This window comes from Barbatula barbatula, assembly GCF_947034865.1.
Source record: "Barbatula barbatula genome assembly, chromosome: 1".
Lineage (NCBI taxonomy): Eukaryota > Metazoa > Chordata > Actinopteri > Cypriniformes > Nemacheilidae > Barbatula > Barbatula barbatula.
The window spans coordinates 30,391,320-30,418,358 of NC_136766.1; the positions used below are offsets into that span (position 1 = coordinate 30,391,320).

General features: G+C 38.4%; 2 protein-coding genes across 3 annotated transcripts; both read right to left on the reverse strand.

Moving 5' to 3' along the window:
• Positions 1-318: 318 nt before the first annotated feature.
• On the reverse strand, positions 319-13,225 carry prkd4 (protein kinase D4). The gene is made up of 18 exons (XM_079459060.1): positions 13,051-13,225; positions 12,806-12,966; positions 7,695-7,833; positions 7,452-7,583; positions 7,209-7,363; positions 6,871-7,069; positions 5,494-5,571; positions 5,227-5,362; positions 5,020-5,143; positions 4,823-4,900; positions 4,445-4,658; positions 3,660-3,688; positions 3,161-3,340; positions 2,922-3,083; positions 2,708-2,806; positions 2,239-2,506; positions 2,054-2,139; positions 319-608 (listed from the first exon to the last, which is right to left on the reverse strand). The coding sequence occupies exons 1-18, from the start codon at positions 13,112-13,114 to the stop codon at positions 447-449; spliced, it is 2,466 nt and encodes an 821-aa protein (XP_079315186.1). The 5' UTR covers positions 13,115-13,225; the 3' UTR covers positions 319-446.
• A 3,627-nt stretch (positions 13,226-16,852) lies between these two features.
• Positions 16,853-26,698, reverse strand: klc2 (kinesin light chain 2). 2 transcript variants are annotated; one of them, XM_079461831.1, is made up of 14 exons: positions 25,967-26,698; positions 23,573-23,822; positions 22,997-23,300; positions 22,688-22,904; positions 22,402-22,591; positions 22,148-22,321; positions 21,506-21,605; positions 21,065-21,114; positions 20,702-20,769; positions 20,292-20,400; positions 19,981-20,130; positions 19,712-19,836; positions 19,051-19,108; positions 16,853-18,868 (listed from the first exon to the last, which is right to left on the reverse strand). In XM_079461831.1, the coding sequence occupies exons 2-14, from the start codon at positions 23,798-23,800 to the stop codon at positions 18,785-18,787; spliced, it is 1,857 nt and encodes a 618-aa protein (XP_079317957.1). In that variant the 5' UTR covers positions 23,801-23,822; positions 25,967-26,698; the 3' UTR covers positions 16,853-18,784. The 2 variants fall into 2 exon arrangements, with proteins under 2 accessions (XP_079317957.1, XP_079317958.1); XM_079461832.1 differs by lacking the exon at positions 19,981-20,130 and having other exon boundaries at positions 25,967-26,399.
• Between the last annotated feature and the right edge of the window lie 341 nt (positions 26,699-27,039).

Consider the following 27,039-nt stretch of genomic DNA (forward strand, 5'->3'; position numbering starts at 1 on the left):
CATCCATTTGATCTTTTTAGTCAAAGTAGAAATCTGAATTTGTAGGAACATTATTACTGAAATCAAATCACAATTACATTACAAAGGACATCAAATCCAGCAAAAATAAATCAGGTAAATTACGAAAAGATATAAATATATACAACTAACGAAGAAAGCAAACAATTTAAATTAATTCAGAAACATCCTGATTAACTATATATTATATAGTTTCACAACTTAACATTTAAAATTGCGAATTACATATCCACATTATGTAATGTTGACATTAATATCAACATAGAATTGAGAAAAACAATTAAATGTTATTTATTTGATCTTTTATTAGAAAATATATCAAAGACTGATTACAATGAAATAGATATACAACAGAGCAGTTTCACAAGTTTCTCATAAAATACAATATTCACAGTTGCTGTCAAAGTAAAATCTATGTGGCTATAAGCCTAACTATTTTCCTTCCTTTCTGTTTCTGCTAAATGTTCTGGAAAACTGAGGCCTCTCTCCTGGGCATGAGATCTCCAGTGTTTGCCCTCTGCTTCGTGAGTAAGGTAGCGATATCCCATGCGCTGTTCAAACTCACGGAGGTCACACCATAGTTGGAAGTTCTGCAGCAGGACAAGAAATGCATAAGTGAGATGGCACTGTCAGAATATAGATAATTAAGGCTTGAATCCAGCCAAACAAGATCAAAACAAAAGAACAACTTTTATACATTAAACAATGTATGTTTTAGCTGTGTTTTTAAAACAACCATATGGTTTCAGACAGTAACCATAAGAGTACTTACAAGTGCATTACATGTTTCGTGTGTATATTTCATTGCTTTGGATTAAGGATAAGAGGATAATTATTAGATAACTTTACTGAAAAGTAAGGCAGCTATTACTGCTGTCTGAAAATGACGTCTACAATCATTCTTCTTAATGCGCCTCAGAAGTCATGAAGCTTATTCATGCATTCATGGCCTCACAAGTTCATTTATAGTTGGTGATGTGCGGAGTTAGTAAATAAGCTTCAGCATTATAGTTCAATGCACAAAAGGTAGACTACCCATTGGCTTGCGTTGGTTTTGTCTCTGAATAATAGAAGTTAATGGTAAAAGTTTTCAAAATATATTTTAAGGTGTTCTGCAGAAGAATAGATATATACCTACTTTGGCCTCTTAAATCTCTAAATAACCTCCCGAGCCGTATTGAGACTTATTGTACTCAGTCAGGTTTAAGTCTAGAGTGGACTCATCTCTTTAACCAAGATTTACCAGATTTATTGCCTAAACATGCTTATGCCTCATTTGTTAGCTTGAACAAAGAGAACATAAATGTTGCCATATCACACATTAGCCTCCAATCCTCAGGTTCTTTAGGACTCTCGAGGAGACTGATAGACCAAGCTTCGGTTAGACTTTATGCTCATTCTTTTCATACATCATCCGGTCTCTGTTTTCTACTACTACTGCTTTGCCACAATGCAGATTGTGGAAAGTTCTATAGAAATATACATCTTAAACAACCAAGATAAAAAGGCATAATATGGATTTCTTCGCCACTGAAGGTTGCAATAACAAATAGTATAGAGTAGCCTGATGACAGTGGGAGTTGTAGTCTTCGTGTCCACTGCCGATAAAAATCCATCTGACCAGACTCACAAGTCAGCGTGGTGTGCTCTTCATGGTACAACAACTACTTCTGCATGTTTTATAAGACTATAAGTGCTCGGCACATGATTTTTAAAAACCCCAGTTAACCCAGACCTGACGCCACAGGTGACCCCATGAATGGGCGTGATGCGGTTTATCTACAATTATCTCTGGATTTAAACATTGTTGGAAACACTTAGGATATTGAAAGTACAAGCATATACAAAATATATCACACTGTACTAGTGGTTATTGGATATTTAAAGTGAAAATTCTCACACATTGTGCCTTTAAGCACTGAAAAGTATAGATATTGCTTTTTACAAAAGTTGACCTCCTCGATATTATCCAACTCAATACAGGTGTTGAGTTTGTAACAGGATTGGAGCAAGAAACGGGATGAAGTCAACAAACCTGAAACCAGGGGTGACCCATTGCCTTTCCAACACTGAACCTGCGCCTTACCACCACCTGCAGCAGGTTATTGATCAGGTTAACAGCTAAAGAAATGACAAGACAAGCTTAAGAAAGTATACTTTAAATTAAAAGCAATACAAACTCTTAAATCTATATCGACATTCCAAGCATGGTTCTCTTACCCTCCAGCGAGATGAGGGACCATGGTTGTCGTGGATACATGAAAGAAGCATTGGTGATCTGCTGATTAATGTCTTCATCTTCGTTAAAAGGAAAAGTCCCACTCAAACTCACATATAAAATCACTCCTGCTGCCCACATGTCCAAAGACCGATTGTAGCCATGTTTTTTGATGACCTCAGGTGCCAAGTAAGCAGGGGTCCCAACTACGGTGCGGCGAAAGGATTTCTCTCCAATGATACGAGCAAAACCAAAGTCACATAGCTTTATCTGAGACAGACAGAGAAACAGAAAGTGCTGATATGTTTATCCGAAAAAGTTTGTGTTCTTGGATACAATGTTGGTTAGATGGTCTAATCCTCTCTACAGTGGAAGTGGATAGGTCTTGGTTGGATTAACTTTGAATACTTTGGAATAAAAATTTGCTTCTGGAAACTACAAATATGTTGAGTACATGGGAAGGTATCACACCTGAGAAAATGGATCAGGTGAGGCCAGAAGCACATTTTCGGGTTTCAGGTCACAGTGTGCAATGTTTTTCATATGCAGGTACCTCAAAGCCTCCAGAACCTACATCACAACAGATACAATACATAATATACATCAACTGAATGATGAAGGACTACAGCAAAGAATTGCAACCAAACCATATTCCAGACGGAAAGAAAGAGCAACTGTACATAACCTGCATAGCATGAAAACGGGTAGTACGCTCCGTCAGACGCCCATTCTCATGAGACAAAATCATCTCTAACATGTCGCTGTGGAGCTTCTCCATGACAACAAATGTGTGTTGTGATGTTTCAAACATTCCCTCCAATTTAATCACTCCAGGATGAGACAATTTCTGATTACACAAAACAGCAAGTTTGTTGTTGGAAAATTCAACAAACAAAAAATGAAAATGTAAATGATCACACTTACTTGCAGTATTGAGACCTCAATTCTGGTCTGTTCCTCTTGTTCGGAAGGAAATCTGGTTTTATCTATGACTTTAATGGCGACCGGGCGACCTGTCTGTCTGTGCGTGCCACTGTACACCACCCCAAACTGACCTGAACCCAAGACTTCATCAGAAAAGATCTGATAAAACTCACTGATGTCCTGCAACACACACAAATGGATACATTTACTGATGCCTGAGTAATAACATCCTAACCCAATAGCCTTTATTTTTTGAGGAAAACGTGACTAGAATCAATAGCTCAGGTTTATCTAGCATATTGAAAAATTGGTGTTAGCATGTTTTAACGTAAAGTTATGGGTTGTGTATTTTGAATACTTTACTTATTAAAACACCGACTATTATTGCAAAGAATATTCATAAGCACCTTTATAGGTAGTTTGGCTATTTGCTAAAGGAAGTGAAGACTCCATAAACTTTCTCAAATAAATAAGTGAGTATCACTGTTAGGTTTCCCACCTGGGTCTCTTTATTGTGCTGTCCTTGACCTGTCAAAAAAAAGGAGAAACATTTCGTACATAGGCTAGGCAATATCATATAATAACATTGTTTAGCACTCAAATAGTTGCGAGGGACCTCCAGTTGATTTTGACTGGCTGTCAATGTTTTAGTATTCTCTTTCTTAAATTCCCAACCTCACTCCTCTGTGTTGTAATAGTTACAGATGTTGTGTGAGCTTTACTATTAACTGTCATGAGTCTGCCTTCTCTTGTCTTGATTTTCTGGTCTAGGGCAGAATCATGACAGACCCTCGTGTTTTATGTGGAGAGAAACATATTATTGTCAATCAGGACATAATATGCGTTCTCTCCAGTCTCGTCATTTGGCCCCGCACCTCTCGTTCCTAGCATAGCTTTCCTCCTGTGTCTCAATACCCACACCTGCCCATTGTTATCTCCTTTGTTAGTCTCCCTATTTAATGCCCTCTTGTCTAGTTTTGTACATGTTTCCTGCCCTGTATGTAAGAGTTCCTAGTTCCCTTGGTCTTTGTTTTGATAGGTGCTGTGTTAAGTTAGTAGTTTGTTTTTGCCCCCCATGTGAGAAGTATTTGTTTTCAATTTTGTATTATTAGTTTTGGTTAGTGTTTTCCCCCATTGTGGGTGTATGTTTTGTTTCGTATTTATTTAAGTCTTCGTTAACTCTTTAACTGCTGCCTGCAATTGGGTTCTTCCACCACGTTCATGACAATTAACTTAAATTGGAATACGTTTTAAAAAATGTAAACAAACATCATTTATTTTTACCTGTGGTGTCTGTTGTGTGGAGTTTGGTCCCTTGAACAGGTTTTAGGGCTAGTTTGAGGGCTGACTCCCAGCAGGGGCCCTCTTGAGCCGCAAATACACAGTACACCAGTGAGCTTGTCTCCAGCTCAAACGAGTGCTCGCCATTATCTGGCAACACGGGTACAGTCAGTTGAGATAAGCCTCGAACATGAAGCACCTCAGAGAGTGGAATCTCCTAAAAATGAGCAGTGAAAATGAATATTTAGATGTTTAAAGTCAAAGATTCAGATTATATAGTTATCAAGTTGGAGTAGGAAATTGGAAATTTTAGTAGTTTGACATATGTACTGATGTCACAGATGTGTAATGATGCCATATACTGTAAAGACGTATGTAAACCTTATAGTACTTGTTGCTGTTTTCCTCTGGGTACAGGGTGATGTTTTTTCTATCTAATTCCCAGTAGTGGCGTTTTCTCTGTAAAAACAAAATGGATAAATCATGCATCAAATCAAAACATACATACAGTATATAAACTATATAAAAAAGCAGAAACATTTTGAAATGTTGTCTAGATGCATGTGTAGGTTTCTCACTAGTGCATCTGTGCTGGTGTGGTGCATTAACCAGCCTTTCATCAACACTCCGCTGGATCTTCTTTTACAGTGTTTTACCGATTGATAGACTCGCATTAGGGGAATATTACTGCTGAAACATGGACTGAGAGAAAGACAGAGAGGCTAATATTTTCATCATGCATCTAAAATGTGGCACTGATAGGTTGTAATCTTAATCTTCATTACGTGGCCGGGGGCTGCAGTGGCTTCAGTGGCTTCAGTTCCTCTTGTGGCAGCTCTTTATAACGCAGTTCTTCATATAGAGAGTTTACTGACACAACCGCGACATCCAACTGTGACTCCTTATTAGGTACTCCGGTCTCTGAAAACAGTGTACAACATGCTCACTGACCAATATTTAGCAAACTGAAAATTATCATATTAAAAAACATATGAGGATATTTTTGACAGACTGTTGAAAATTATGACAATACCATAACAAAAAAAACTGACCTTCGCCATTGACTTTATCAGCCCTACATTCAGGAGAAACAAGAGGCTCACATCTACGATGACAATTAAACTTACAGTCTGGGAAAAGAGAGAGAAAGCGAGGGTGAGATTTAATGTTTTTTCCAATTATATATGTTTTAGTATCAAATACAGACTATATGTCTTAGGAGACATACAAATAAATTCAAATAAAAATGGGAAAAAAGTCGAATTAGATAGTTTTACGATTCTTTGGGGAATTTAATTTCAATAAACAAAACCATGGGTTCCAAACGCTTTAATTCTAGGACCTACCCAGCCAGGTAAAATCTGTCTCTAGACCCACCAAAACATTTTCAAATGGAAACATGGGAGAAAATACACATTTGTTGTCTTTTAGTAGAGTTGTTTTAATTTTCTTTGTCATTGTATGAATTAAATCTAAGTTTATGCTTAGTAACCTTGTGCGACCCACAGTTTGAAAACCCAGACAAAAATTGACAAAACCCACAGTTTTAGACCCAGACAAAACCAGATTAAAATAGTCAATAATTTGAAGAAACTCACTAACCATGTATGAGAGGGATAACACATGAATATTAAATCCCCCCAACATTAATAGTTTGACTTTTGGACCAAATGGACTGAGTATATAACTTTTATAGTAATAAATCTTTTGATCTTGTCTTTTGTCCCAGTGATGTGACTAACAACACGCTTCTTTTGTAAAATACTTTTAAATATTGTTTATTTCCTGTGTTATCCAATGTGAATACATTTGTTTGAATACAGCACAACTGTAATACTAAACTAAATAATTAATAGATTATTATAATGTCACTTAGCCCTGGATGTATGCTTCATGTGTATTGATATATTGTGCAATAACACTAATGTAAATAATGATGTAAACAAAATGTTGTGGTGTTTTTGAGAGTGCAGATTGCAGTGGTCAGAGCTAAGACCGAGCTGTCTTTGAATGTTATTTATTTTACGCTCTTGTTGTATCACGTGGAAACACTCGTTCATAAGGTTTTCTGAGCATTCTGTGGCTGTTGTGACAGCCTTTTACAGCAATAATTCCTTGAGAAACTTCATTTTTAACCATTAACAGAAATGTCCTCTAACATAGTAACAAATACAAAACGGAAGTGAGGAGCATCAAGCAGGAAGTTACTCGTGGTAATGGCGCCCTCCATGGAGACGTCAAGAAAAAGGTGGATAGATCCTCCATAAAATTACATATTGGACCTTTAAGCTAAAATATGTAGCATCATGGCTATCTAGGAAAATGTTTGTTTTCGTTGGTAGTGAGTTTTTACATAGCAATTATAAAGCAGCAAGCCAAAATCTAACGCTTAATCCGTCTTCATCCCTGTAACGTTAAACCCCTCTCACCTGAACACTGCATCCCCTGCCGGAAGAGGCCTTTCAGTAGCCGAAAGCAGTACTGGCAGACGGTGGGTTTGGTGTAAGTATGAATGTGGAAGGTGTGAGGAACGCGAGGTCGCCCGTCCTTTCCCTCGCAGACCCCCACAGACACAGTCACATCTGCCCAGGATGGAGGCCGTGAGCGTGATGGTTTTGACATGCTGATCTAAGGGAGACAGGGTACAGTACATGATAATAATTGTACTGGTTATTTAGAGAGGGAGGTGAAAAGGGGTCTTTTGCCCTTGTTGGAAAAGCTTCCATAATTGTAAAGCATTAGAAACGGTTTTGAGTTTGGTCATCACCTCCTCCAGGCTTCCACCCGTGTGATTGGAGAATGTAAGGGCCCGTGGCCGGCCAGGAGGGAACAGTGACAGGCTGGGGCCACAACGCCGATACAGGCGAGAGCAGTCGTTGGGTAACCTAAAAGCACACCGCTTATGGAAGTCTAGACCACATCCTATAAAGAGGAAGACACATGAAGGAATTAGTGAAAAACATAAACCTAATTTGTTACATTACTGTATATATAAATATTCTCAACCTACCTTCGCATTTCAGGCCCTGTCGGACCAGTCCCCATAACATTTCACCGCAGTAGTGACAGAAGGTAGGTGTGCGATATGATTGGACAACCAAGGAATGTGGGCGGTATTTTGTCTCCGCCACAGAAGCTGTGCCTTAGAGGGTTCAAAGATATGGAAAGATGTGAATCATGTTTAATCAAGTCAAAATTATGCTAATGCAGTATTTAAGTGTGTGTTGGATAGTGGTTGTGCGTGTTTACTGACCGGAGAGCACCACTTCCAGTAGATCTCCATCACGAATGTGGTGCTGGTCAGTGAGTTTGTGTAAGATCTGCTCTGTGTCCGGCTCATGTCTGAATAACAGCAGCTTTTCACCCAGACCTTTAATACTGCAATCTGGAGCCTAACAAAACAAATACAGCTAAATGATTTCTTTCTAATGTATTATACAAGAGCAGAGATTAACTAACAAATACAAATTGCTGTAGAGTGCATCTTTTGTATTTTTTTTAAATTAGCTTTTATTTATATATTTTTAGCTTTGCAATTTTAATATTTTAATAATAATACAAATGTAACATGTTTATTGCCAATTTTGTAACGTATCTTTGTTGTTTCATAATTTTATTGAACTATTATTAGAATTAATTGTGATATTGATATCTAGGTTATTGTGGGTTAGGTTTTTCATTTTGTTAAATTTTATTTACAGTTTATAATTTAGGTGTTGTGTGGTATTTAATTTTGGACTAATTCTTTCAGTGCCTCATAGGGGGCATTCGAAAAACCCTTAACACTAAATGCTACACCCAAACCTGAAACGCAACCCACCTAATGCTTTTGCCAGTTTTCAAAATTTGTTGGGGGGTTCCAAAACTGAACCCTTAAGAAAGTTCAGACAAAAACATAGTTTACATAAATATTCAGATGACTGCTCACACACACACACACTGTTTATTATCTCCATGGGGACAGTCCGTAGGCATGATGATTTTAAAACTGTACACACTGTATATTTTATACCCTACATTTAATATAACTACATTTACATTTAGTCATTTAGCAGACGCTTTTATCCAAATCGATTTACAGATGAGGAAATATTGGAAGCAATTATAACAATATAGGCAACAAAATACATAACTGCATTAAAACTAGTCCATTAAAGCCTAGCACAGTATACATACAGAATAGAGAATAGTGTGGTTAGGGGTATTTTTTTAATAAGAAGAAAGGGAAAAGAGTTCAATGAGCGACGTGTTGACGGAAGAGATGCATTTTCAGGCGTTTTTTAAAGATGGCAACAGAGTCTGCTGATCTTGTAGCAGCAGGTAGATCATTCCACCAATGTTGACCAGATCCAGAGAAGGTACGTGAGAGTGACTTTTCAAAGAATAAGAATAAGAACTAATCAAAGAATAATGAGTGGAACAACATCCTGCCATCACCATGTTTTTATTTTAACAACAAACAAACCCAATTTTACATTTGGTTCAATTGTCACACTGGAAATAGGTCAAGTCCAAGATTTGCCCTTATGTCCTGCACACAGTGTGCTAATGAACTTACGAATGTAATATGCCATCTGGCAATTCAGTGCCCATAGAAAATTTACATACTGAAAACAGTAAACAAAGTATGGCAGTATACTACTTAAAACACGGTCCTGAAACCTAACTGAAGACACCCACTCACTCAGATACATGGTTAGCACAATCCTACATTATGCAAATATGATAGACACAGTCTATATCCCAAGCTGCGGTCAATGCAGAAAACTAAAGGTGTAGTCAACATGGCCATGTGACAGAGAAAGGGGGCTGGAGTCGATAGTACACAGCGGTCCAAAGCTGCAGTGGGCTGATGTCTGCATGATTCTCATGATGATGTTTTTTAAATGTCAATCATTTAGTTTTCAAACATAGCGGATGTGAGTCAAACCAGGCAAAGGAGTTTGACCCACATTAAATGTTATTTACTGAGTTTATTAAACTCTACTGAAAGAATGAAACTGACAAACATATAATGTATTAAATATATATATATTTATTTTATTTTTTCAATATTTAAATACTACTAATAACTATATAAGAACAATATTCAAAATATAGCAGCCCTGAGTGCTTTATAACATGTTGACAAAACCATAATTACTGAGTAATTACAATGCTGGATGTCCTATACCTGCTTATTACACGGTCACTTGACCGGCTCTTTGCCACGTGAGTAAATTATCGCACACAAAATGTTGCATTGAAATATTTATTTTAGGCAGTAGTCCATTATTGGTGCTATGCAGCAATGCAATACACACATGAACAAAAGTACATGAATGCACCCACGATCAAGCCCTGTGGCACATATTACAGTCCCCTCGCACTAAACAATAAATTTCCTGAATGACAGTGCACAAAGGGCACATCTGAGAACAAGCAAATAGACGTTTCATTCTGTATTCAAATGCTTTGCCTACAAAAGCCGTCAACAGATTTGAAAAATGAAAAACATATCTTGATATGGATCTTGATGAAGGTATGAAATAGTGTTTTGATCAAATTAGTCTAAATTTAGAATACGTTATTAAACATCATAGTAAAGAAATGCATGATGTGAATGGGCTTTGCATTTCCGTACCACCCTACAGTATCTTCCTCAACCTATTTATACACATGTGTAAAGGTCGGTCGATGTGTTGCTTTTTTGTGGCAGCATAGCCCTGTGCAGGTGTGAGGTGTTTACCTCATTTTCAGCTCACTGAAGCTTTCAGAGAGCTCTCAGGATGAAACACCTAAGTAATATTTCGAAAAGCATCCTACCATACTTCTTTAGTTTTCCAAGCATTATGACATTTTTACTAAATATTTGATCTAAAGTATTTATTTTAGGCTTACTATTTAAGTACATGAAATGCATTTGTGAGTGCATAGAATGTAGACTTTAAAATAAGTACTAGTAGCAAAAAAACGTTTTAAGCAGACTGTTTTTCAATCAGATTTTTATGTATTTGCTCAATAACAGATTTTTGTTTAGTTTTAACAAGATAAGTTACAGAGTCCAGCATTAAAATGCAAAACCTGCATTTTGATTTTAAATATAGAGAGCTAAATGTAGATAACCACTGGATGACTCACAGACCTAACTGAAATGTGTATTGCTGAATACTATTCCACATTTTTAAGATTATCAGATTATAGAGCACGTTACACAGATGTTCTGAAAATAGCCGCTCTGTTTGTCACTTGTGAAAATGTGTTGCAATGTGTTTGCATGTAATGTGCTTGCATTGTCATTTTATCAAATCAACGACAATATATATTAACAAGATGCGCCACGCCATACAATGAATGGAGAGGATGCAACGCTCAATATGGCCGCTCTAGCGAACAAGCGTCCCAGAGGCATTACAAACATGGCCGCCGAGTCGCACGACTTCCATGAAATGGACTTTTATCAAATGCATGACATGAGTCCGTTGTGCAAATGGCATTAGCTCTGCTGTTATTTCATGTTACCGTTGAATGCGTGTGCAAGTCTGTAATGCCTCACTACAGTGGAAAACTGTAGACAATGACAATAAAAGAGGTGTGTGTTTGTAAGAGGAAGAGTCTGTGGTTGGAAAGTTACATGCAGATGCTCTGAACCGCAGCGGACAGAGAGAGAAAGACTGTGTATGTGTGTGAGAAAGAGAGAGACTGTTTGAGTAGCACCTAATTCTATTCACACCCTCTAACTTCCCCTCCACTCTTTGTACAAATACACAGAAGTTACATTTACTTCACATTGTCTGCTTTTCAAGCAATAAAAACTGCATGGTACAGGAATAACATCCCTTAGGGAATTTACACAATGCGTAAGAGTCAGAGAACACAGTTGAGCCATCCATTTCAACAGGTGTCTCAGGTGGGAAAATATGCGAAGGTATGCAAAATAAAGCTCTGTCACGTGGCCAGAAGTTAACTACAATTGAACTTTGTAACTGCTGCGATGATGTAGGCATGCGTTGACCAATAACAGTCTCAAAGAGGCACGTCCTAATTTAGGCCTACTTTACTGCTGCTTGATTTCGAAACTCACTTCACTCTGTACATGCCCTAAAAATGTATCTTGTACAAGCACAAATCGCAACTTTCATAACTGTAGTCCTTTGATTGTTCTTTGTAGACTGAGAAACTTCCAACTTCAGATGACAAAATATGGACAAACGTATTGGGACGCCTCTTCTAATGAACACGTTTGACTACCTTAGTCATTTCTGTGAGCACAAATCTTAATGCTGCACCATAAAATGATATTCTAGAGAATTGTGTGATTTTCATTCTATAGCAACAGTTTGTGCAGGGCTCTTTCCTATTCCAACATGACAATGACCTATGTGGACAAAGCAAGGTTCAAGAAGAAATGATTGATTCAGTCTAGTGTGGAATAACTTGAGTGATCCGCATAAAGCCCATACCTGTACCCATCTGAACACCTTCGAGCAAAACACTCCTCGCCCAAACTATTGCAACAAAGATCGAAATACATTCTTGAATATAGTATCATGTGGTATAGCATTAATATTTGTTTTAATTGGAATTAAACATAAACATGTTCATTAGAAGAGGACATCCCAATACCTTTGTCCATATGGTGTACCAAGTAAGGGATAATCCTATCCGTGCATTAAAGGACTTTAACACACATCGTGTAGGCGAGGAACCACTTGATGCGAAGCCGTGGCTAGCCGTGGATTATCCCACTTATATCATAAGTAACATTTAAAAACAAGTTAAAGCTGTTTTTGTTTACAGCTCAATGTTTGCTGCTTTAGTCCCAGTCCAGACTTCGGAGGCAACGTTGACAACCAAGAAGTCTAAAAATAAAACTTATGACATCATTTACCGATATTCTGTCAAGCCCAAATCTAAACTTCCTTTAGATTTGCACAGACTATTGTTGCACATATTAATAATGTATCTCAAATTGTTTTGCCATTTTTCAAGTTCTGCTGCCCAGTTACAATTTATTAACTTGTATATCATACAGAAAGGGTTATCTGTTATTTAGATTTGGAATGACATCCAGGTAAGTAAATCATTACTTGAATTTTTTAGTTCCTTAAAGCACCACAAAGATCAAACAAGTGGCCAAGACACTCTTGTTTCTCAGACTACCTGTGGCTGGTTGCATACGCATAGATAGCCACAAATTTACGAGTTACTCTTACTTTGTGAATTCAAATGAGTCCATTCCACCTTTTTGTGTAACTGACCTTAAAAAGACAATTTTGACCAGTCTTGAAGAAAAATGTAGATGGGTAACTTGTAAGCTCTTCTAAGTAGTTCATGAAACATGGTTTAGAAACTATGCCACAAAAAGCATCAGATCTACTGTACCTTCCTCTCAATGATTTCTTCTGCAAGATATTTCGCATCCTGGAGGGTGAGGTGCCCTTCAGGTATTCGTACACCCTCTTTCAGGAGGCCTATCTGGAATTGGATGCGTATGGGCCCCGTTGTAGTTGATTCTGACCCCATGGTCAGCTGAGAGAAAGAACCTGAAAACCGTAGAAGATGATTCTGAAACAAACAGTACATTATTAAATAAGGATAAAAAACTTTTCAGTTAAAGATGAACTTACCAGCAACATTGAAAACATGACACATGTCAAGGCTTTTTGGACGGTGCTTTGTGTCAGCAGACATTTTTCTCACGTTAACAAATTGAATCTAGTACATTTTGCAGACCTGTTTAAGAGATATCTGCCGCTGCTCTGGTTTCTTTGAGCTTGTTCTGCTGTCAAACAAGAGGCGGCTGACACAGGAAGTTTAAACACACTTTGGTGTTTCCGTATGAAGGGGTCTGCCGAGCTGCTCACCAATCAATGCAAACTTTCAAAATGAAAATGTTAAATTCTGTCAACATTTACTCACCCTCTTGTCATTTCATACCTGCATGACTTATGCAGAACACAAAAGAAGATATTTTGAAGAATGTTGGCAACCAGTCAATGGGTACCGCCGCTACTGCAAAAGAAAGTCACGCAGGTTTGAAATGACAAGAGGATGAGAAAATGACGACAGAATTTGTATTATTGGGTGAACTCCCTTTAACAGTCATTAAATAATAATAATAAATATAATTTTTATATTTATTTATATAATTTATATAGCGCTTTTCAAGAACTGAAAGTTTCTTAATTAAAGGGGAAGTTCCCCCAAAAATCTACTTTGTGTTTACGTTAAACATGTTTAGAGAACTTTCCAAAACCAAAATAAATTCTCCTCTGTCTTGTCAGTGTATGGTGCATGTTCACGAGAGCACTTCGTCTTCTTCTTGGACGAGAACACAGTTGCGCTTCAGCCTTGTGAGTCAGAGCACCGGCATCCAATAGCAGTAAGCCCCATGCATCATTCGGCGCACAAAACTAATACACATGCGTCAAAGTGCTCTCGTCCAAGAAGAAGACGAAGAAGAAGTGCTCTTGTGAACGCGCCATACACTGACAAGACAGAGGAGAATATATCGATAAAAGTATTCTCGTCGCTTCAAATAAATTCAACCGAGCCGCTTTGCGCGGATGGACCAATTTAATGATGTCTTTAGTACTTTTCTGGACCTTGGCAAAAACCGACACCATAATGACTATGAGGAGGCCTGGAAATCTCTCGGATGTCACCTAAATATCTTCATTTGTGCTCTAAACATGTTTAACGTCATGTGGGTGAATAAAAAAATCACACAAAATTGATTTTTGGGTGAACTTCCCCTTTAAAGCAAAATCATTGTCTACATTTTGGAAAAGTCTGAAAAATCTTGATTGATTGATTTGGATTTGTGGAACAAGCTAGAAAGTAGGCTTTACACCACGGTTTTACTATGTAAGAAATGACCAAAAAGGAACGCATAGGGCCAGATTTACTAACAGCTTGTGGCAGCCCAAACCAACTTGCCATCCAGCCTATACGACATGAAAAGTCGTTTCTCACTTTACTCAAACACGACACACTTGCCAGTTCACTGAATAAGCGTCTTTGATGGCAGCATGATAAGTTGGCAGCTATTATTTTGTCATGATGACATGTATTGCAGTGTGGATTTCAATTTAAATAGACGAAGTGGTGTGTCAGCTGTGATTGTGAGAAAGCATTGGTTCTCTTGTATTGCGTCATTACTTCAACACTGAAAGGGAAATCTCATTGGCTCCCGATTCCAACATGACGTCTGAACATGCGAACAAGCTCTACATGCATTGCATTCACGGATATCTCCATATAAAGTTATCTTCTGGCTTCAATTCAGAACGTTTGGACCAAGAATGACACAGACACAGAAGTGCAGTTCACTCAAAGTCAAAGTTTATTAGGGATGGGTCATAGTGAGGTTAGTTTTTTTTAATAAGAAGAAAGAAAGAGAAAAGAATTAGGTTAAATCAATCAGCGACGTGTTGACGGAAGAGATGCGTTTTCAGGCGTTTTTTAAAGATGGCAACAGAGTCTGCTGATCTTGTAGCAGCAGATAGATCATTCCACCAATGTGAAACAGATCCAGAGAAGGTACGGGAGAGTGACTTTTTGGTATGGTATCCTTAGTCGTTGTTCCTTTGCAGACCGCAGTGATCTGGCAGGAACATAGGTCTGCATTAGCGAGTGAAGATACGATGGTGCAGACCCGGTGGTGGTCTTGTAGGCCAGGAGCATAGTTTTGAACTTTATGCCAATATATATATATGCATAAATGAGGAAATGAGAGTACGCACAGATCCAAAATATTTGGTTATCAAAGAGTCACAACATACCATATCTAGTCATTCTTATCTAGGGTATTTCTCTAGAGAATTGTTAGTTCCTTGGTCATGATGTCTGGAACACTTTGTACTTAATGTCATCTTAAACAGGGACCAACCAGGACACAGGAGAACCTAGACTCTCACAAGATTCTTGTACAAACGACCTATAGGTTCGTTTTTTGAGAGAACAGTCTCTCGCAAACGGCTATTTTGGCATAAAAAAAAACTACCGTCGGTATTTACTAAAGACGTAAAACTAGCACTGAAAAGGAATGGACAGCTGTTTTTGCGACTGACCTTATTCCATGTGCATTTGTAGGAGTCTCCTCTTCAGACGCAAACTTTACTGGGGGAAAGTATTTAAATGAATCACACAACGCAATTTACTTAGGTTTGTGCTCGTCGTTGTACTGATATTTGTGGCTTTATTTTAACGCCCAAAAAAGGCATGTTTTAAGGCCTGCACTAATGTTGCGTTGCTCTTTGTAGATTATGTAGGTCATTATAGGAATGAGATATGGCGCCTGTATTTTTTTATGTGTAAATCACCAGTCTGAAAAAGTAATAAGTTAGTTAACAGTAACATTTTCAATAGTGTTATTAGATTACTATACAAATTATTCTCTCAAAATTATTGAATTACTAATGTTTTTATATTTCCCATCTCAACCTTGATAAGTTAAGTAATTCAAGGATAGACATAAAACGGCTCTCCTAATACATTCAAATCATTCATATAAAACTAAGTATTCTTAGTAACTGACCAAAGTGTGAGAAGAATACATCCAGGCATGCATTTTAAAGTTAGACTTTTCATTTTGATGTCAAGTCCACTATTGTATATATTTATATTTATTCATTTGGCAGACGCTTTTATCCAAAGCGACTTACAAGTAGTTTTATACAGTGTCACATTACTGCAGAGCAATCAGGGGTAAGGTGCCTTGCTCAAGGGCACTTCAGTCATGACCTGCTGGCACTGAGATTAGGATCAGCAACCTTCTGATCACAAGCCCAACACTCTAACCATTAGGCCACAGCTGATTTATTTAGACATCAGATGTGACTATAATTCAATTATAGTAACTACTTACTTAGTAACTATTTACACCCAACAGTGTAAATCACACAAAAATGTCCACTTCCATTGGTGTTATTTTGCCCTGTATAGAAAGTCTGGCCCATAGCTTCAAATATTCAATAAAATCTTATTTGTGTGTGTGTATAGAATCCTATATATTGTGATCTAAAAAAATTTTTAATCAATAAACTAAATGATGTTTATTTGAAAATATCAAAATGCTGTTTTTTGGGGTGGTTAGAGGACAGAACACAGCTTACAGGAAGAAAAGTCGCCAAAATGTATAAAAACAAATGAATATGTTTCTTTCTGCATCTCATTTGGTGGAGTGTTGACTTAACAGTACAAAGCTCATGTGTTCGATTGCCAAAGAAACACGCATCAAATGTATACACAAATGTGTCAGTCATGTTTAAATAACTCAACACAAAGGTGAGTAAAAGTTGGCAACCATTCATTCCTTCTAATCTGAAGGTTATATGTGCCATATGTAATATAATGTAACAACTCTAGAGTGCTTCTTTGGTTGCTAAACTGTTGCTAAATGTTTTACCTGGAAAAGGAAACTGGTTTGGCTTAAAAGAAACATTTATTTGGTTTGAAAAGCAGAATTTATTTCAAACCTTTTATTAAAACACAAGACATTGACCCCTTTACAAGTGAAATGCATCTCTGAGGAAAATACATCATACTGAACCATAGAGTGCCAGCACGGCTACATTCTACAAGGGCTGGTTGACGTAATGCTGTGCAGTTAATCCAAAACCAACTAAACAGGTTTATTTTATAATGCTCACGATTTGTATATGGATGGGGTGCTCTTCATTTATCAGTGCAAAATGGCAACTTGTGTATCTGAAGCACAAACTAAAGAGTGAGATTTATAAGGGACATGTGGCAAAAAAAAAAGGCATCACATATTGTAAGGTGACAAGACAGCAAAAAGTCTATTCACATTCGATTTTTGTGTAAACACAATACCAGTTTTCAGAAACTACACACCGGTCACGTGATAAGCATACACAAGTATACAATCAATTGGGGCAATTTTATTTCTCCGTGAACATTCTTTATCCAGAAGCTCTACATTTCTCCTAATATTTGAACACCCTTCATAGTTATTCAGCATGCAAACAGAATCTAAATCCATCATCTATTAACTGCTGTACATTCTGTTTGGGTGAATTTCACAAAAACAGTTAAGAAATATCCTTGTCATATTTCTCCACTCCAAAAAGTTAATATTTGTTTTCTTTGGACTTAACTGTGAAATAAGTCGGACATTTGTTTGTGAAAAACATCCATTTGCATGGCTGGATCCAAAAGCTAGTACCGTGTTCATTTACAGAGGCAAATGATCATTCGTTTTTGAAGAATATGGAAACAATTCAAATTAAGACATTCAAATGAACCCAATACCAAACACATAGACATCTTTAACAATGAATAAAATAAGTCAAATAAAGGTACAAACAAGAGAAGCTCTCAGATAGGAACGCTTTGACATTTGTTGTTCCCGTTAGAAAAGCACTTGACCGAATCTGTACATCTAACAGATATTTAAGAATTGATTCGCAGTAAACAGAGATCTACAGGTGATTTCAAAAAGAACATACAATGATTCACTTCACATTTTAAATTATAGGAATATTCCAGTTATATGCGTTTACCATCCAGGGATCCATTTTCAACCCCTTATCAGGCCGTTCAACAGTTGTCGAACGAAATAAACAGACATTTGCGAAAGTTCTGCGACAAACTATTATTCTAGATTCCCAGTATCCCAAACCTCAATGAATACATTATCAAGGAAAATCCTTCACTGTTCCATTATGACACGATTCCCATCTGCTCTCTAGTGTAAACAAAATCCCCATGTGCTAATAACAAGACACAAAAACCTTAAATAATTTAAACCAATATATACATAAAACTCAGAAGGCAAAAAGTTGTACCAGTTACTACTTCAAATTAGTCTTCCAGTCATACATATTTTCAAGTGCATTCACGATTTTCGCACAATTCAAACGTTGCGAGGTGATGTTTGTAGGAGCTAGCGATTTCCTTGTCTGTACATTTACCACATATACAATGTTTTGAACTATTCTTGTTCTGAATGGCAAACCAAGCAAAAATATGATTGTACAAATTGTAGGACGTGATTTTATGTTAAGCTATGCTAGCATTTTTTGATGCCATGCTACGACAAATTCACAAGTAGTTATCTCTAGAGCAGATAATCTGTCCTAGCAGGTGGCAACATGCTCTTTACAGTTTATTTTTCTTTATTTGCGTTTCATTGTGATCGTGTTCACGTGTGTTGTGAACAGCAGATAGACCTTGCTCAACAGATGCAATCCATGTAAAACTAAAGACGTTTTTGCCATTACAATATTTTTGTGAAAATGGTTTTAATAAGGATAATTTAATGATATTTAATTTCAAGTAGGTAGCAAACACTCTCTCCGATTGGCCCCATCCCGCTTCCGTGTCAGATGATGTTTTCTAACTGATCAGAGAGTTGCGTCTGGTCAGGTCTACATTACTAGCGCTCAGTCCTCTGGTTTCTGACAGACCGCTGTTAGATTCCTGATGAAACACACAAAAGCATACATTTTAACAAAGCCAAATTATGGACATCGAAGTTAACCTATTAATATTTTTTAATTCTTATTCAAGAGAATAAAATGTTATTTGCATTGCGCTTTTTACAATGTGTACAAAATGTGCCTATTGATACACATGTATTGTTTGTGTAAACAAAGACAGACCTGTGAGGTTTCTTCGACACTCTTGTTGAGGAAATTTAAAGAGCTTGCCCTCTTCATCCTTTCAAACCAAACAAAAAGTGTTATGTTAAGTGTATCTGTTATGGGATCCTTTTAAAACAATAGAAGAAAGGTTCCAGCATTGGGTAAAGCTGGTGACCACCTTTGTGTTTTAACACGGATTACAACAAAAAGCATTTACACTCATCAACAGTTACGATAAAATTCAAAAGAAAAATTCAGCCAGCATTAATCTTAAAAAGATTTTAAACCCTAAAAATGCATATTGTGGAGTGTAAAGTTGAATATTTTTTTTAATATTTGTAATATTTTTGAGGACTATATTTTAGGTGGAAGAACTTGGTTAATTTTTATGAAATGCTTTATTTTAAACACACTTTCAATAACCGAGGATCAAATTAACAGTAATAATACTAATGCTGCTGATAAACCTGTACCTGTAACCTGAACCCAGAACATTCATTTAACAGACCAACTGTGTTAGTTTATGTTTCGGGTTTTGAGGTTCACTTTACATCAGTCCAAAAAATTGGATTTGTTTATTTTTAAATGATCAAATTTAGTTACCAGGCCACATAAAACCCCTGAGAATTTTCAGGTCTATGTAGAATGCAGAGCTTATGATGTTCTGATGAAATCTCACCCGGGGTTGCGTGGCTCCTGGGGGCCACTGCCCTGAAGTTTCTTAACCAGCATCTCACTGCTGCGTCTCAGGGCTTCACGAATCTTTCCGAAGGAGCCGCTTCTGCGCAGTGCACCATTGCCATCCTGTGCCCGACAGAAACGTTAACTTGTATACTAATACATACAAATGACCAAACAATTTAAAATGGCTAAACGACAAGGTGTTTAGGTGTCCAAAATGGCTAAACGACAAGGTGTTTAGGTGTCCGATTTGTCACAGAGACTGACCCCGCTCCACTCAGCCCCATCGCCATCACAGTCCCCTCGAGGTCCACCGGGGCCGTTTACCCCATCCCTGCTCTGACGCCTGTCCCCTCCACCACAACTACCATCCTTCAGCAACTCCACCACTTTACTCTGATTAATGGCATCGATGCCCTGAAATTTACATTTAAAAAATTTGATTTTATTAAAAACAAACTTGAATGGGTGACTGATCAATCAATTTCTGAATGACTCATAAAAACTGTATGAGTCATTCGTAGGAAGGTGATCTGTAGTTATAGGTCAACCATCATGTAGGAAAAAGTGTGTTGTACCTGTTTGCGAGTTTTAGAAGCGCACTCCTCCAGTGTTTCCGCCGCCTCCAATTTGCCTTGTCTGCGGTACAGGGCCCCCAGGCTCTTCAGCGTGGTGTTAACAGTGGGGCTGGAGAGATACCGTTAATTTGGATCAGTTTCCTGCAATGTTTATAGGCTTGCACTTTCATCACTAGGCATGCAATATAGCACCATGTGTTTTGGTTTCAGTTTTGCAAAAGAAGTTCAAAACATGAATCATTCACTTATTGTGACGGTGAGTACATCGTGAGTGAATTTTCATTTTGGGGTAAACCATTCCTTCATTGACATCTTCTCATATATCAGTACCGAATTTCCCAGTTCAATTGAATCAATATTTGACAAATTGAGAATTCCCCATAATCCTTTGAGGATATCGGCTCACTTACCTGTCGACTTTACAGGCCTTGTACCAGCTGCCGTATTCACCGTAAGGGCCTGAGTCCTTCCTCTTGCCCTAGAAATTAAAATAATTTTGACATCAAACAAATATGTATTTTTTTTGTTCTTACAAGGAAGTTTCTTCTGCATATGTAAATTTGGTCCTACCTTTATGAAGTGATATAAACTGTTGCACTTAATAACTACATTATTTAATAAACGTAATATCATTGTATTTTTATTTGCTGGTTGAGTCGATTTATGATTCTAATATTTTCAATCTTTCAAAATCCAGAAGTGATGTTTGCTTCAACCAAAACACAATGCAAAGCATTACATGCTAATCTAGTTTTCCAAATCTTGTGTAATACCTTGCTCTCTTCTCGCTCCTCTGCATGCATCCAGATTGGCTTGTTGTCATCTGCGTTAAAGAAAAATAATTTTTAGTTCATTTAAACAGCCAATAAAAAGCAATTGTTTTTGCATTTGAAATTAATTCTGCACGAAATAATTCTGATTTGCTCGCTTCACATTATATCAGCTACTGACTTATCTTCCATTTAACAATAAGGAATGAGTAGAAGCAACTATTTATAGTATATTTGCCATAATCCTGTAAGAGCCTGCTTAAAGAGCTGTCATGTCACAACACCAATGAAAAACCATTAACACTTGACATACATCGACTTCATGACAATCTTTTTTTCTTAATTTCCTGATGAAAATAAAATGTCTAAAAGTGACCAGAGTTATACATAACACATATTTAACGTAAACCTGTATATGTAAAAGTCTTCATAGCAAAAACATACTGTTGACAGATCCAAACTCCTTCTCATGCGCGCGGGTTAGAATCTCCTTGTAAAGCGTCTCTGCGTCTTTAAACTTGCCCTGCTTCAGATAACACGTTGCCTGCAGAAGAAAAAACATCATGACAAATGCTTCAGACGGATAATGTTCTCAGGTTTTCAGATCTATAGCCAAAGGTTCGTGTTTCATATCGAAATTCACACAGAAAGCGTATCTTTGGTTTGCTGTGAAGGACCCAGATCATCCGTTATGAGCATTTCCAGTTTCAACAAGTCAAACGTGACAATGGTCTTTATGACCTTCACTATTGATTTTCACAGATTCAGAGCAAACCTGTTCTTTCAACTCCATGAACTGGTTCAAAAATCTGATTGTAAATTTTTTGGATATTGATAATAAGCTAAATGTTCCGAGGTCTGCTAATTTACATGCTTTAAAATGTATTATCAAAAGTGAAAATCTTGTCATTTATTCAGCCTTGTGTCATTCAAAATGGATATTTCAGCGGAACTAAAAAGAAGATATTTTGTCTCAGTTGTCTCTATACAATAGAATGTCAATGAGGGCCAAAGTCTGCGTAAGAAAAGGTCATAAAGGTTTGAAATGACATGAAAGTAAGTATCTGATCAAGAATTCCTTCTCACCAGGTTGTTTTTAGTCTTTGCCACATTGGGGTCGTCGGCACCCAGTTTGTTCTCATAAATCTCAAGGGCCCTGCGGTAATAATACTCCACTTCCTCATACTTCCCTTGATTCTGACACAACAGTGCCAAATTATTCAGCTGCTTCGCCACGTCGGGGTGGAATTTACCCAAGACCTGCAAATACGCAAACATGAATACATATATGCAATCCACACTGGACTATCCTAAATGTATGAATTGTAATGAATGCATACCTTCTCTCTGATCTCCAGCGCTCTCTTGCAGAGCGGCTCGGCCTCCTTGTGCTTCCCTCGCTTGCCGTACAACACAGCGAGATTGTTGAGCGTGGCGGCCACTGCAGGATGATCTTTACCTAGAGTTTTCTCTCTTATGGCCAAAGCATCGTTCAGGAGGTGAGCTGCCTCCTTATACTTATTCTGATCCCTGGAAGAACACTTTTACTCACTTTATGCTACACAAACATGCTAACACATTATGTTTGACTGATGCTCGTGATTCTCAGTCGTCTCAGCTTCTCACCTGTACACAAGAGCAAGAATGTTGAGCATGGTGGCCACATCCGGGTGATCGTGTCCGGAGGTTTTCTCCAGATCCTCCAGAGCCTGTTTGCAGAGGGGCACGGCCACCTCGTAGCGGCCCTGAGAGGCATACTGAATCACCAGATTGTGGAGAGTCCGGAGGCGAGCCGGGATCTCGTATCCTCCCTGCTGTGCTGCCACTTCTCCGCTGGGCTGAGCTGAAAATAAATGTAATGTGCTTACTACACATATATTTTTTAATGGATTTCTCAAATGTACCTTTCTGAGGACATCTCTGTTTGAGTCTTACCTGGTCCCTGGTCGTCGTCATTCGGAAAGAGATCGTCCAGGTTGTCCTTCTCCTTCTCTCCGGCCTTCTCCTCTGAGGGCGAGGTGTCCTCGTCCAGCTTGCGTATCTGGTTCATAAACTCCAGGTGTTTCTTCTCCTCCTCCAGCTGGGCGACGCTCTGCTCGCTCTTCTGCAGCTTTTGTTGGGTACTGGCCAGCTCGTCCCTCAGCCACTGGTTCTCCTGACAAAGGCGTCGCACTTGAGCACGCAACTTCTGCTTTTCGGATTCCACGGCACTCAGGTGCCCTGAAAGAGCAATGATGACCTGAGAGAAGACATGCGACGTTAACACATATGTTCATTTGTATACATTTAACTTATGGGATGTCGCTTCAACGTATTCTTGGGAACCCTATTCTTTTCCTAAATATCTAAATGAATCTCAATTATGATTTTCACATCTTTTTCAAGAATGCACAACTTTTTAAGCTTTGAGTCGCTTGACAGAAATGTTTTTTATGAACCTAAAACCTTCTGTTCAAGTACAGAAGACCTAATACTCCAGGGGAAGTTTAAGATAAAAGATAACGTGGATACCTGTGCCTCCCCCAGTCCCAGCTCAATGTCCTCCAGACTCTTTCGGAGCAGGGTTGATTTCTCCTGGGCGGTGGGTGGCTGGGCGCAGTCTAGCAGAGAGTTGAGGAGCTGGGCGTGTTCCCCGCGCAGGGTCTCCAAACCCTGCATGACCGCTTTGGTGTTCAGAACAATCTCATCTTGTGACAGCCTCTCCAGGGTCTCCTCTCGCGGGTACACCATGGTGGACATCACCTGGGGGATGCGGCACTGACTGTCAGGAACAGAGAAAAATAATTAAGAAACAATGAGGAAAAGAATTATGATAAAATAATTGATTTAATTTGTTATTGTTCGTCTAATTGTGCTAGTTTGTTTCTGTGTGTGTGTGTGTTGATTCTACCAAGGACATCACCAACATTTTTAAATGAATGTAATTTTAAACACAGGTATACTTTATTGAAACGTGGAACATACGTTTTATGACCGTCTTCCGAACTTGATTTCACTGCTAAACAAAAAGCAACCCTCCTTAGGTATATAGTGTAAATAATTCATAACGTGTCAAGAGCACCCATACCACGTTGCAGCTCACTGACATCTTCAACAGTATTAAAAAACAATAGCAAATAACATAATAGCCTGCACATGACTCCCTAGAGGGATAGAAGCGCACAATTTCATCATAATGCCCTCTCCATTAGACCCTGACCTCCATCATAATCCATCACTGCTGATCCACTCCACATCTGGACTATAGAAACACAACAGCTGACACCTAAATTCTCAGCCAAGCCAATGAGGCGACGCACACATCAAAAGTGCTGATGTTTCATTTGACTTATTATTATTCCTATTACTTTCTTTCATTCAACTTTTATATGACGTTATTTGAATGAGGCCTATTTGCTTAGGCTTGATATAATGTGATTAAAAGTTCATTCATTTTTAAAATCTGTAGATAAAAGGAAAACATGCCACACAATTGAGAGCGATCTATGTGGTTTTAATGATGGGTGTTAGTGGAAAAACATGTCTTTTATTAAAAAGCTTTTTTGTAGAATATATTGAATGACGTACTCAGAAATATATAATACAGAATGAAATGATGCCACTTTGTCAGAGCAAATCACGAGCATGACTCGGCTCTCCCCCGCCCCAAAATAGGTCGACAAAGACATTCCATTAGGACGTTTCTATGGTTAGAAATAATAAACTATTTTAAATGAAAAAAAATGTTCACGTCCTAAATGGACCGCAAAATTATCAAATGTATTTTTTGGGCCAACTGCAAAGAGTTCAAGCAAGAGCAAAGTAAAGGGGCATATGTACTCAAAAAAAGTGAAATGAGAAAAATAAATATTTTGATTTAAGATCAAGCTGCGGAAATAGTGCGAGCATGCTATCGAGAACATAACCCTGTCCTGAAGTCCACCGTCCTTCAGTTTAGATGACATGCATAAGGGTTGAAATTGACGGAAGTGTAGTTGTGAAGTTAAACTTTGCAAGGCAAAGCAGAATAACCGTAGCAAGCATATTCGTGCCATCTTGACAGTATCTTCCCCATCCAGACAGCATCTACAGTTCCGCCTGCACCCAGCAGGAGGCGCGCGCTCGACTACTCATCGCGTCTATTGACTGCAATGCACCAATGCAGCTAGACGGCAAGTGTCCCACAATAAAACACGAAATGGTCAGTTTATGATAGCCATACAATGAGAGTCACTGACGTCTATACGCGTGCATAACGTTATACCAGAATTCTCAATGCCTGACAGCTGTTGGGAATACCGGGAAAAACGCATCAAGGTGACCTGCCCTGCGTACTTGCATCATGCGTGTTTACGGTTCCAGACCAAAAGCACAGGATAGCAAGGACCTAAAGATCATCGCATTCTGGTGCTGCAGTGGCAGGCGAAAAGAGACATTGATTTAAAAGGATGTCAGCCTGATGCGACCGATACACAACATCAGCACAAACTTCCACACAAACTCACGAAGCAGATCGTCTCTGATGCGCAACTACTCATATACAATACACACAAAAAGAAAAATTATGAATAATGTAATGTATATGTGATTCATAACCCCAGTGATAATGACTGCACTGCAACAGAAAGAGGATCATAAATCATGCATTGTTCTGTCCTGGTCTTACAAAGCAGCTTTACACCGTGTATATGACAAGCATGTTTTATATAAGCATAAATACACGCGTTAAACACCATCCATCGACTTAAGATCAGCTTTGATCAGCTACTGTTTTTAGCATTTCGGGCTAAACTCGCGCATTTAAGCTGCCCATAAATGATCGGTCCATTGTGAATGGCGTAACGTCAATATTAAATTACATGTGTTAATAATATTGACACTGTGATCGTAATTTGAATGGCTTGCAAGTGAAATGTAAATACACACCCTTTGTTTAGTCTGTGGACGCCGGTGCAGGTTGTTTCTTCTTCTTCTTCTTCTTCTTGGTTTGCTGTAAACTGACGCGTGAAGAATATGACTCTATGTTTCGGATTGACGACGAGACACGATTCCGTCCAGTGCGATGAATTTCAGATGTAAAAGAAAGATCAATTCCCACGGATCACAGTGTTGATCAGATGATGGGCGTCCGATACGCTTTTGTGTCTGACAGGTTCAGTATAACAAACGCTCGAGCGCGCGACCACCGACTTTCACTTCGTCCATCATTTCTGTCCGTTTCAACCGGACACATCCGAGATCTTTGTGTTGAAGTGATGGATGACGAGCACAACAAACTGAAAATGGCTGGTGTTTTGTGTGCGTTTCTGCTCCCAGAATCCAAAGCCTCGCGCGATGACATCACTGCACCCACCCTCCCAAAACCGGGCGTGGACACGAGCGTATTTATGAGGGTCGAGTGTGCTCGACCGACGCTGCGCAGACCGATCCGCGAACGACACCAAAGTATCGCGAGAACGAATAGAGAGCCGAACCCACGCGATAGAATGATCTCACATGTCGACCGGTCTGCGCTGCACTGAATGAAGCCGAACACATTTTGCTTTGAAAGGTTTGTGCAAGAATTTGCACTCGGAGTTGAACTCGATCTATACCATGGGTCTCAAACTCAGTTCCTGGAGGGCCACAGCTCTGCACACTTTAGCTCCAACCAGCTCTAAACCACACCTGCTTGGAAGTTTCTTGTAATCATGAAGATGTTGATTAGCTGAATCAGGTGTGTTTGATGAGCTGTGGCCCTCCAGGAACTGAGTTTGAGACCCATGATCTATACATTTTATTGTTTTAACTGTGTCGCGGGAACAGTGCTAAATCCTATTTCAAAATATATACATTTTATTTGAATGTATATAGGCCATGTTACACAACCATCTAGTTTTGCAACAACCCTGAACATAATAGGCTACAAGATAATTTGGGAATTAAATAACTTAAGACAACAAGTGATTGGAAAACATTCTTGAGACGGGACATGCTGCATGCAATGAACATTTAAGCTA